The 12,623-nt window shown below is 47.3% G+C and overlaps 1 protein-coding gene across 1 annotated transcript in view; it reads left to right on the forward strand.

Moving 5' to 3' along the window:
- Positions 1-2,625: 2,625 nt before the first annotated feature.
- LOC145351359 (putative G-protein coupled receptor 139) overlaps positions 2,626-12,623 on the forward strand; it is a 32,055-nt gene continuing 22,057 nt past the window's right edge. Inside the window, exon 1 of the mRNA XM_080200975.1 lies at positions 2,626-2,689. Coding sequence (XP_080057101.1) covers positions 2,626-2,689 — 64 coding nt within the window. The remainder of the gene's footprint in view (positions 2,690-12,623) is intronic.

Raw genomic sequence — 12,623 nt, forward strand, 5'->3', positions numbered from 1 at the left:
TCTCCCTTAATCTTTCCAACTCCCTCTGTCTCACTGAATTACAATGGTGCCTCAGCCAATGTCTTGAAACAACTGTTCATTTTTCTCCATGATACTAACTCTCGCTCCATCGTCCTGCAAATTCATCTGTCCACATACCTGTGCAGTTCTCAATCACATCCTGTGGTGTTTGAAGGGATTCCCCTCATCACCCACTCGATATGTTGCCAGCAAAAGCAGTTTCTCTGTACTCACTCTGCTCATGCATCTGTAAATGTCCTCACCATGTTCAGGGTTATGGGTTTTAAACAAAACGACATGGTTTGCACACATGGATTCAGAATAACACACAATAGTTTTATTCAAAGAACAAAGAACAGTACAGCACAGGAACAGGCCCTTCGGCCCTCCAAGCTTGTGCCGATTATGATGCCTAACTAAACAACAGACCTTCTGCCCTTACTCGGTCCATATCTCTCTATTCCCTCCCTATTCACAAACCCATCCAGATGCCTGTTAAATGTGCATGCTTCCACACACCTCCTGTGGCAGCGCGTTCCAGACACTCAGTACTCTCTGCATGAAAAATTTCCCCCCGCACATCTCCCTTCAACTTTCCCATCTCACCTTGAACCTGTGCCCCCTTGTAATTGACACTTACACCCTGGGGAAAACCCTGTGACTATCCACCCTATCTCTGCCTCATCATTTTGTAGACCTCTGTCCCCTCAGCCTCTGTCTTTCCAGTGAAAACAATCCTAGTTTATTCAACCTCTCCATAGCCAAGGGGCCAGGCAACATCCAGAGAAACAGATCCTGAACAAAACATTCCCTGTGCAGAATTCAAACTGGAACTAAAAGCTCTGAAACACTCCAATGACATCAGCATCAAATTATGACACACAAAGCAATCATACAACCACTTCAATATATAACAGGAGCTTATGTTGAACACCTTGTTTTATTCATTTGTGGAATGTGGGTGTTGCTGTCTGGCCAGTATTTACTGCCCATCCCTAGTTGCCCTTGAGAAGGTGGTGGTGAGCTGCCTTCTTGAATCGCTGCAGTCCACGTTCTGTGGGTTAACCCACAATGCCGTTAGGGAGGAAATTCCAGGATTTTGACCCAGCGACTGCAAAGGAAGGGCAACATATTTCTAAGTCAGGAGGGTGAGTGGTTTGGAGGGGAACTCGCAGATGGTGGTGTTCCCATTTATCTGCTGCCCTTGTCCTTCTACATGGAAGTGGTGGTGGGTTTGGAAGGTGCTGTCGAAGGATCTTTGGTGAGTTGCTGCTGTGCATCTTGTAGATTTTACTCACTGTTGCTACTGAGAGTCAGTGCTGGAAGGATTGAATGTTTATCAATGTGTTGCCAATGAAGTGGGCTGCTTTGTGCTGGATGGTGCCAAGCTTCTTGAGTGTTATTGGGAGCCACACCCATACAGGCAACTGGGGAGTATTCCATCACACTCCTAACTTGTGCAGTGCAGATGGTGGACAGGCTTTGGAGAGTCAGGAGGTGAGTTACCCCTCTGCTATATCTCACCTTTGTTGTCAGGAGAAGAATCCTGGACCCAGGTTCTCGCTGATTTGTAGAGTGCATTGGAATTACATTTGGATTTGCCCAGTCTTGCCCCATGCATTTGAGAGGAAGGTGGATAAATGCCCCAGGAGAGGGTAACAGGAGGATACGTTGGTGGGGTGAAATGAAGGGAGGGGGGATGAGAGGAGAACAGAAAGGCCACTGCCAAGCATACGGCCCAATTATTTGCTTCAATCCATCAACTGTGCAAAATGCCAATTGCCACCGCTGCACACAGAAGGGGGCAAACAGAGTGAGAGTGAAGCTGCTGCAGGATGAATGGTTCTTGTTGTGTGGATGGATGAATGGGGTGAATTTGAGAACCTGAAGTTAAGATTTGAAGAGGATCTCTAGTCTTCCTGAACAAAGTGAACTGAGGAGTCTTTGGGACAGAGAGGGACTCAGCCTGCTGCTGTTTCCCCTCCCGGCCGCTAGAGGGCACCCAGTGTCAGCTCTAGTCCACAACCAGGGGCTGGGCTGCTGCTCGGAACATCCAGGGCCCAGACGGTGGGGGGCGGGGTCATACTGACGTCAGCTGTCCGCCATATTAGAGTGACGTCAGCGTTGCCGCCATGTTGGTGAGGTCGCTCACCAGCCGTGCTGGAGTGACATGGGCGGAACCGCCACCACCTCACCGTTTATTTTATTAAATTGGAGAAAGGAGCAGACATTACTCTCACCACCGGGAGGAGAATTTAAAAACACGAAGGAAAGAATAGTTGTTTATTATATACTGAATAATAGTATATAATGCTTTGTTACATAAGTATGCCGGCGGCAGAGCGCATGAGCAGCGTGGTCTCCCAGAGAGCATTGCGCGGACCAACCGTCAACTGAAACAAAAATCTAATCGCTGAAATCGAATAAAAACCCAAAAAGCGGCGGCTCAGAATGGAGAGTATGTCAGTAATAAAATACAGCGTTTAAATCAAGAGTAAAATGCTGCCCCTGACAGGCGCCTTTACCTTCACTGACGTTGTCTCCCATGGCGACAAAACATGGCCGCCGCCCGTCTCCCCTGGCAACGCAAGATGGCCGCCGAGCTGTTTGAGGAGCTGGGCGCGCATGCTCAGTGTTGACATTGACCTGTTGAATGGAGCAATAATCCCGGAGTCGATGGAGAGAAGCTGTAATGGCGGCTTGTGCTCCTCACCCCTCTCCAGTCTCATCACTGCCAGACTACATTGTCAGAGCAGCACCTTGATCCCCAGATATCAAATTCCCGCCCTACCCCCACAACACTTGACCAAATGGATTAGGGGTGGACCCAGGCCGGGAGCGGGGAGGGATTTCTAATTCATTTTGATGCAGGGGCTTCAGACTCAGTTTCACTTCAATATTTCACTCCTTCTTCCGCTTGGTACATATTGAAACCCAGTACAACCTCCCCAGAGATAGGGCCTTAGCATGGAAAATTTACAGCACAGAAAGAGGCCATTCAGCCCATCGTATCAGTGTCAGCTTGGAGAATAACATTCAACCAAGCATTGTAATGCCACCCAAATGAGGAAAACATACACAGCCTATCCAATCATTCCTCAAACTGCAACTTTAATATTCTAGAGCCATAAAGGACGCCTTAAGGATGGTGTGTAAGGACACCTGCTGCCTCAAAGAGCTGTGAGGCTTTGAGTGACACTACCTTCAATCCTCACTGCTGTCCATTGTGTCATCCACAAAGGCGTCACGGAGTGGCCACTGGAACGGCCCGAGTGTGACTTTGGCAGCAAACCCTGCCAGGCTTTACCCAGCTGCTGGGGGACATTGTAGGTGAAGGTGGCACCATTGCCAAATGTGACCAACCAACAAGTACAATAATGCAGAGAGGCAGAGAGTGTGGAAATGTTCACCTCTTTATTCACAAAACAGTGGAATAGTTATTGACTTGTTCACATAAATCCCAGTGATGCCCAGCCAGAAATTATATGAAAACAATGATACAGCAAGGTTTAATATTGTATCAAAGTACGTGTTTTCCAATGACTCCCAATGTAACGGAGAGTTTCAAACTCATACCACACCGGATGTAATTAAGGGGGCACCAGGCCATGCTAAAGAGTTGGTTTAATGAACACCGATATACATTTGTTTCAAGTGGGGCACACCTGAATAATCTTAAGGCAGAGTGAGGATTACATCAGATTAAAACAATGTGACAAATTGGGTCTTTCAATCTCATCACTCTCTGATCACTTCTCTCTCCAACCTAACCTCCCTACCTGTGAATAGTGGGACGTCGGAATGACGATACGCACGGTGTATATACAGTGTGCATACTCCATACAGAGTCACACACACCCAACAAAAATATATCCCCAAGAGACACACAGACATGCAAAGAGGCACACAGCCAAATACACACACACACACACACACACACACACACACAGTCGCACTCAACATAGGCACTGAGGCAGATAGACATGCACAGACACACATAGACAGGTTATAGATGCACAAAGGCAGCTGCAAACACAGACAGACACACTGATGAACAAATGCATTTACACAGGTACATACTTGAACGGTATGCACTAACAAAACCATACACACAGACAAACTCATAGAGACAATAACACACAGAAATACAGAAAGGCAAGGGCCCAGACAGGCACACACAAAACTGCACAGACACAAGATAAATGCAAAAAAAAAGACACACACACACACTCACACTCACATATGGGCTCACACAGATGCGCACAAACTGACTCCTGCAAGTACATATAGACGTCCAAAAAGAGTAAAAGTGTGAAGTGATCCTAAATCTATATAACACACCCCTGGTTCCAGCTGGTGTATTGTGTCCATTTCTGTCCACCACACTTCGGAAAGGCTGTGAACAATTTCTTCAATGTAGAGATTTACTCTGACCTCAGCTACTTTCTGTGGGAGTGAATTCCACACATTCACCACCCTCTGGGTGGAGAAATTCTTCTGGACCTCAGTCCTAAAAGGTTTACCCCTTATCGTCAAACTCTGACCCCTAGTTCTGGACTCCCCCCACCATCGGGGAACATTCTTTCTGAATCTCCCCTGTCTAACCCTAGAATTTTATAAGTTTCTATCAGATCCCCTCTCACTCTTCTAAACTCCAGTGAATATAATCCTAACTGACTCAGTCCCTCCTCATATGACAGAGCTGCCATCCCAGGAATCAGCCTGGTAAACCTTCGCTGTGCTCCCTCTATAGCAAGGAACATCCTTCCTCAGATAAGGAGACCAAAACTACACACAATGCTCCAGGTGTGGCCTCACCAAGGCCCTGTACAATTGCAGTAAAACATCCCTATCCCTATACCCAAATCCTCTCGCTGTGAACATACCATTTTCCTTTTTTACTGCCTGCTGCTCCTGTGTGCTTACTCTCAGTGACTGATACACGAGGACTCCAAGGTCTCACTGAGTATCCGCCTCTCTCAATTTACACCCATTCAGATAATAATCTGTCTTCCTATTATTGCTCCCAAAGTGGATAACCTCACATTTATCCACATTATTCTGCATCTGTCTTCCAGATACACACACACTCAGCCTGAAAATAAATCATGCTGAAGCATCTCTGTGTCCTCTTCACAGCTCATCCTCCCATCCAACTGTGTATCATCTGCAAATTTGGTGATAATACATTCAGTTCCCTCTTCCAAATCGTTAATATATAATGTGAACAGTTGGAGTCCTGGTACAGAGCTTACCAAAGCATCAAATTCAGATCTGATAGGCTGCTGTTATTCAACTGCCTAGTTTAAACTGATTGGGCAAACTTGAAAAACAGCCTGTTGTCTTGGCAACACTGCTGCCGAGACTCACAATATAATATTTGAGTCTGTGTACTCTATATGCATCTGCAATTTCCCTTTTTTAAACTTTGAGTACAGAAAAAAAACTACCTTCTTAACAGACCATGCAATTTTACAACACTTAGCATTCTACATTTTATTATAATTTTGCAACTACTAACTTCACAACAGTTCACTGTGCAGATGACAGGAACTTGGTTGCATGCTGAAATGTGACCAAGAGTGGGTAGAACTTCAAAAGGATTGAACCCAATTGGTGAACAGACGTGGCACAGTACCACAGTAGTTAGCACTGCTGCCTCACAGCACCAGGGACCCAGGTTCGATTCCTGTCTTGGGTCACTGACTGTCCAGAGTCTGCATGTTCTATCCATGTATGCCTGGGATTCCTCCGGGTGCTCCTGTCTCCTCCCACGGTCCAAAAAGCATCTAGTTAGGTGCACTAACCATGCTAAATTCTCCCTTAGTGAACCTGAATAGTGTGGCAACTTGGGGATTTTCATAGTAACTTCATTGCAGTGTTAATATAAGCCAACTTTTGACCAATCAATTTACTTGAATGTGCAAATATCACACGGACAGCAACCTAAATGGAGAATTCACCCTGGTGCTGCAAGACAGATGTGCTAACCAATGTGCCATCATAGCATGAAGGGCATGTAAAGAGAATATAAAATAATGTGTGCAATGTTAAATTGGTACTGGCACAGACAGACCTTTTGTGTTTATTTGCACAAGTCACTAAACATAGGGCAGGTTATGGGAGTGGTACATGAAGCTGACAGTATCCCAGTTTGATTCATAGGGACACAGAGATTATGGCCAAGGAATTAATGTGCAACTTGCATCAGGCACTAGTTCAAAAGTTATGACATCCACTGCCATCAGGTCTGGGCACCACACCATGTGAAGGATATACAAACATTGCAGTGAGTTTAGAAAATATTCACGAAAATGGTCACAGGGGTGAGCAACGACGGTTATGAAGACATATTAGAGAAATAGGGTTAGGTTTGCTTCGAGAATGGAAAGTGGAGAGAGGTAGAATAGAGTGTTCAAGACCATGAGTGATCTGGTCATAGAAGGCAGGGGTAAAAGAGATTCCAGTCTGGAAGAATCAAGACCAAAACATCACCAAATCAAAATAAAATCAAAATACTGTGGTTGCTCGAATCGGAAACCAAAACAGAAAATGCTGGAAAATCTCAGCCGGTCTGACAGCATCTGTGGAGAGAGAGCAGAGCTAATGTTTCGAGTCTGGGTGACCCTTCGTCAGAATTGAATCAATGGAGTTGAAAAGGAAGCAGAAGAGACATGGTAAAAATATTTCCACGCACATCACATGCCCCTCCATTATTCACTGTAGTAGTTTTGAAAAAAATTTTTTTTGCTGTTTTTTTTCCCCTTGTTTTTCAAACAAACTCACCTGGCCTTTTTTCCCTCCAGCCCTTTTTGATATTAAGCCCTAATAGCTCACTCTGCTTCATAAAAACATAAGAACATAAGAAATAGGAGCAGGAGTAGGCCATCCAGCCCTTCGAGCCTGCCCCGCCATTCAATAAGATCATGGCTTCCCACTCACTCAGCTGCCCGCTGTCTACACCAGGCCTCCTTTTAAACCTGGCGCTGATTTAAAGCTGGCTGGCCCACAACTCCTACTAACCACTCCCTCAGAATTCTTAAAGCAGTAAATACAATAAATAAATGCTTTAAACAGTTCTACAAAGAACAAAGTGCTTTAAACTTATTTTAAACAGGTTTTTAACAGGTAAAATCTTAGCTCTCTCTCTGCTCCTTCACTCGTCTGCAGCAGGCCATAGGCAAAGAGAGGGGGAAAAGGAACGTAGTTGTAATTGGGGATAGTGGGGTGAAGGGTATTGACACTGTCCTTTGTCACAGTGACAAAGTGCACAGAAGGGTGTGTTGTCTGCCTGGTGCTCGGGTCCGGGATGTCACATCTGGGCTGCAGAGGAACCTGGAGTGGGAGGGTGAGAATCTGGTCGTTGTTGTACATGTGGGTGCCGACGACGTAGGCAAAATGCAAACTGAGGATCTGGGGAGGGAGTATGAAAAGCTGGGAATGGAATTAAAAAGTAGAACCGACAAGGTGGTTATCTCTGGGCTACTGCCTGAACCGAGTGCAGACGGGCGTAGGGTTGATAGGATTAAGGAAGTGAATGGGTGGCTCAGGGATTGGTGTGGGAGGAATGGGTTTGAATTTATGGGGCATTGGCATCAGTATTGGGGTAGGTGGGACCTGTTTGGGCGGGATGGGGTTGGTCTGAACCGTGCTGGGACCAGAGTGCTGGCGAATCGAGTAAAGAGGACTGTAGACAGGGCTTTAAACTAATTAGGGGGGGGGAGGCCACAGCTGGAGTACTGTGTGCATTTTTGGGCGCCGCACCTGCGCAAGGATATTTTGGCCTTGGAGGGAGTGCAGAGGAGGTTTACTAGGCTGATACCGGAGTTGAGGGGGTTGAGCTATGAGGAGAGGCTGAATAAACTGGGCTTGTACTCATTAGAGTTTAGAAGAATGAGGGGAGATCTCATTGAGACGTATAAGATGATGAATGGGATGGATAGGATAGAGGTGGAGAGACTCTTCCCGCTCAGAAAGGACAGTAGGACTAGGGGGCACAGCCTCAAGATAAAGGGGGGGCGGTTTAGAACGGAGTTGAGGAGGAACTTCTTCACTCAAAGGGTGGTGAATCTCTGGAATTCTCTGCCCATTGAAGTGGTGGAGGCTGCCTCGCTAAATATTTTTAAGAAGCGGGTTGATGGGTTCTTGATGAGAGGGGATTAAGGGTTATGGGGAGAGGGCGGGAAAGTGGAACTGAGCCACGACAGATCAGCCATGATCTTATTGAATGGCGGGGCAGGCTCGAAGGGCTAGATGGCCTACTCCTGCTCCTATTTCTTATGTTCTTATGTTCTTATGTACAGGTAAGGGAAGAGGCCGAGGATGTCCCAATAATAGAGGGAGTAGGGGGCGTGAGTATGGTTGGTGGCGTTCTGGCAAATAGGGTCCAGGTGAAGGCTGGGATGAAAGCACTTTATCTGAATGCACGAAGCATTCAGAATAAAGTGGATGAGCTGGTGGCGCAGATCGACACAAATGGATACGATCTGGTGGCCATTACAGAGACGTGGCTGCAAGGTGACAGGGACTGGGAGCTGAATGTACAGGGCTATCAAGTGTTTAGGAAGGATAGGCGGGAGGGAAAAGGGGGGCGCGTAGCTCTGCTGATTAAGGATAGCATCACGGTGGTAGTAAGGGATGATATTGGAGCCAAGGAGCAGAGGGTGGAATCGTTGTGGGTAGAGATTAGGAACAGCAAAGGGAGGAAGACGCTGGTGAGTGTCGTCTATAGGCCCCCGAATAATGATCTGGAGGTGGGGCGGGCTGTTAACGCGCAAATAAGTGCGGCGTGCAGGAATGGGACGGCCGTAGTTATGGGGGATTTCAATCTGCATATTGATTGGTCGACCCATGTTGGACGCGGGGGGCTCGAGGAAGAGTTCTTGGAATGCTGCCGGGATAGTTTCCACGAACAGTGTGTGTTGGAGCCGATGAGGGAGCGAGCTATCTTGGATCTGGTGCTATGTAATGAGGCGGGTAGAATTAGGGACCTTGTGGTGAAGGATCCTCTTGGGGAGAGTGATCATTGTATGGTGGAGTTTCTGGTGCAGATGGAGGAGGAGAAAGTGGGTTCCCGGACACGCGTCCTCTGTTTGAATAGAGGGGAGTACGGTAGGATGAGAGAAGAATTGGCGAATGTGGACTGGGGGAGCGCGTTGGAAGGTAGGTCTGCTGAGGAGCAGTGGAGGATCTTTAAGGAGATCTTTCTTGGTGCTCAGTGGAAATTTATTCCGATGGTCAAAAAGGATAGTAGGAAGAGAGGTAATAAGCCGTGGATAACGAAGGAGGTGAAGGAAAGTGTTAAATTAAAAGCGGAGGAATTTAGAGTAGCTAAGAGTAGTGGGCGAGAAGAGGATTGGGAGAGGTTTAAATGTCAACAAAGATTGACAAAGAAGTTGATAAAGAAGGGTAGGAGAAACTATGAAGCTGGGCTAGCACTTAATATAAAAAAGGATAGCAAGAGATATTATAAATATATAAAAAGGAAGAGGCTGGCTAGGGTGAATGTTGGTCCTTTAGAGGATGAGAAAGGGGACCTAGTGGTAGGGGATGAGGATATGGCTAAGGTATTGAATAACTTTTTTGTTTCTGTCTTCACGGAGGAGGACGTGAATAATTTGCCGGGTGTTAGCGATGGAAAGGTGGTAGGACTGGAGGGTCTTAATGACATTACTGTTACTAGAGAGGCGGTGCTCGACAGACTGGAGGGGCTGATTGTGGACAAGTCCCCAGGACCGGATGGAATGCATCCGAGGGTTCTGAAAGAAATGGCGGAGGTGATAGTGGTCCAGACGTCGCTGGATTCCGGGGAAGTGCCGGAAGATTGGAAAATGGCTAATGTTACGCCGTTGTTTAAGAAGGGTGCCAGGCAAAAGGCGGGGAATTATAGAAACAAAAAGAAACAAAGAACAACCCAGCACGGGAAACAGGCCCTTCGGCCCAACGAGCCCGCGCCGCCACATCGCCCTACACCTATTCTACCCTGCATGTCTACGAATGGGACCCTACTCAGTCAGATTCAGGGAAGAAATAGTGTCAATTTGGTGGAAACCAATTAGCCTAAGAGCACATCTTTGGGGTGTGGGAGGAAACCGGAGCGCCCGGAGGAAACCCACGCAACCACAGGGAGAATGCGCAAACTCCCACAGACACAGGCCCAAATCCATGTATCTGCACAGCTAGCAGTGCTAGTCACCGAGCTGTTGTGGCGCCCGTCTATCGGTCCAGGATCAAGCACACACACCGACATGAAGTACTAGGCCACTCCTGGACTTCCAAGAGCAGCCCACGCACAACCCGCCGTGTGCATGCCCCTCGCTTGACACGAGGTGGACCTCCACCTGTGGAATAAAGACAAAACATATTAGTTATACAGCCTGCCCTTCCGGTGTCTCCCGAGGTTTAACCCTATTTAATAGCCCCTACCATATCCCTCCATTCCCGTTTCACTCATATGCCTATCTAACTGCATCTTAAACGAGTCCAACGTTCCTGCCTCCACCACCCTACTCGGTAGCGCATTCCAGACCCCCACAACTCTCTGTGTAAAGAACCTTCCTCTTACCTCCAAATTATACCTCCCCCCCCCCTCACCCTTAAGTGATGACCTCTTGTGTTCGTACCCAGTCTAGGGAGCAGTCTCTCACTATTAACTCTATCTATTCCCTTCAGTATCTTATATACCTCTATCATGTCCCCTCTCAATCTCCGTCTTTCCAAGGAGAATAGCCCCAGTCTCCTCAGTCTCTCCTCGTAACCCAGTCCCCCCATGCCAGGCAACATCCTGGTAAACCTCCTCTGCACCCTTTCCAGAGACTCCACGTCCTTCCGGTAATAAGGTGACCAGAACTGGACGCAGTACTCCAAATGCGGTCTAACCAACGTTCTGTATAACTGAAGCATTAGACGGCAGCTTCTATACTCTAAGCCCCTTCCTATAAAGGCTAACATCCCATAAGCCTTCCTAACAACGTTCTCCACTTGTGACACAACCTTCATGGATTTGTGAACCTGCACTCCCAGGTCTCTCTGTATGTCTATACTCCTAATCGGCCTACCTTTTATCACATAGCTCCTCTCTGCATTATTCCTTCCAAAATGCATCACCTCGCATTTGTCAGGATTAAATGCCATCTGCCACCTATCTGCCCACTGCACCAACCTATCTATATCCTGTTGTATCACCTGACAATCCAGTTCTGTACCCGCCAACCCTGCCATCTTGGTGTCATCAGCAAACTTGCTGATCACACCACCTACTCCCTCTTCTAAGTCATTTATGTAGACTACAAAGAGGAGAGGTCCCAGTACCGAGCCCTGCGGCACACCACTGGTCACTGGCCTCCAGCCCGACAAGGTCCCCTCCACAACTATCCTCTGTCTCCTATTTCCCAACCAGTTCTCAATCCACCTAACTACCTGGCCTCGTATCCCATGCGCCTTAACCTTTTCTACCAGCCTACCGTGAGGGACTTTGTCAAACGCCTTACTGAAATCCATATAGATGACATCAACGGCTCTCCCATCGTCAACCGTTTTTGTCACCTCCTCAAAGAATTCCACCAGATTCGTAAGGCAAGACCTCCCTCTAACAAAGCCATGTTGCGTATCCCTAATCAGATCGCAACGCTCCAAATGCTCATACATCCTACCCCTAAGTATTTTTTCCATTAACTTCCCTACCACCGACGTCAAACTCACCGGCCTATAATTCCCAGGGTTATCCCTACTACCCTTTTTAAACAGCGGTACCACATTTGCTACCCTCCAGTCTTCTGGGACCTCACCTGTGTCCAAAGAAGAGACAAAGATGTGCGCCAGAGGCCCAGCAATTTCATCTTTCGCCTCCCTAAGCAGCCTGGGATAAATACCATCAGGCCCCGGAGCTTTATCCGTCCTTACGCTACCTAAAAGCCCTAGCACTTCCTCTCTCGTAATAACTATATCCTGCAACTGAACCTCCGCTCCCTCCAAGAGACCGCACGATTCCGAACCCCTCTCCTTCGTGAATACCGACGCAAAGTATTCATTCAGGAGCTCCCCCATTCCCTCCGACTCAATACACAACTCTCCACTCTTGTCCCTAAGAGGACCAATTTTCCCTCTAACTACTCTCTTGCCTCTAATATGGGAATAAAATGCCTTAGGATTATCCTTAATCCTAACGGCCAAAGCCATCTCATGCCCTCTCTTCGCCCTTCTAATTCCCCTTTTTAGCTCCCTCCTACTCTCTCTATATTCCTCCAGCGCACACTCCGTACCCATTTGTTTGGACCTATCATACGCCTCCCTCTTCTTCCTGACCAAGTCTTCAATATCCCCCGTAATCCACGGCTCTCTAATCCTACCTTTCCCATCCTTTCGCTTAACCGGTTATAGGCTGGTTAGTTTAACGTCTGTGGTGGGTAAAATGTTAGAATCTGTCATTAAGGAGGAAATTGCAAGGCATCTTGAAGGGAATTGCTTGATAGAGCAGACGCAGCACGGTTTCATTAAAGGGAAGTCGTGTCTGACAAATTTACTGGAGTTCTATGAGGATGTGTCTAGGGCGGTGGATAGAGGAGAGCCGGTGGATGTGGTCTTTCTAGATTTTCAGAAGGCGTTTGACAAAGTACCTCACAAGA

This window comes from Carcharhinus amblyrhynchos, chromosome 13, assembly GCF_965287045.1.
Source record: "Carcharhinus amblyrhynchos chromosome 13, sCarAmb.v2.hapA, whole genome shotgun sequence".
Lineage (NCBI taxonomy): Eukaryota > Metazoa > Chordata > Chondrichthyes > Carcharhiniformes > Carcharhinidae > Carcharhinus > Carcharhinus amblyrhynchos.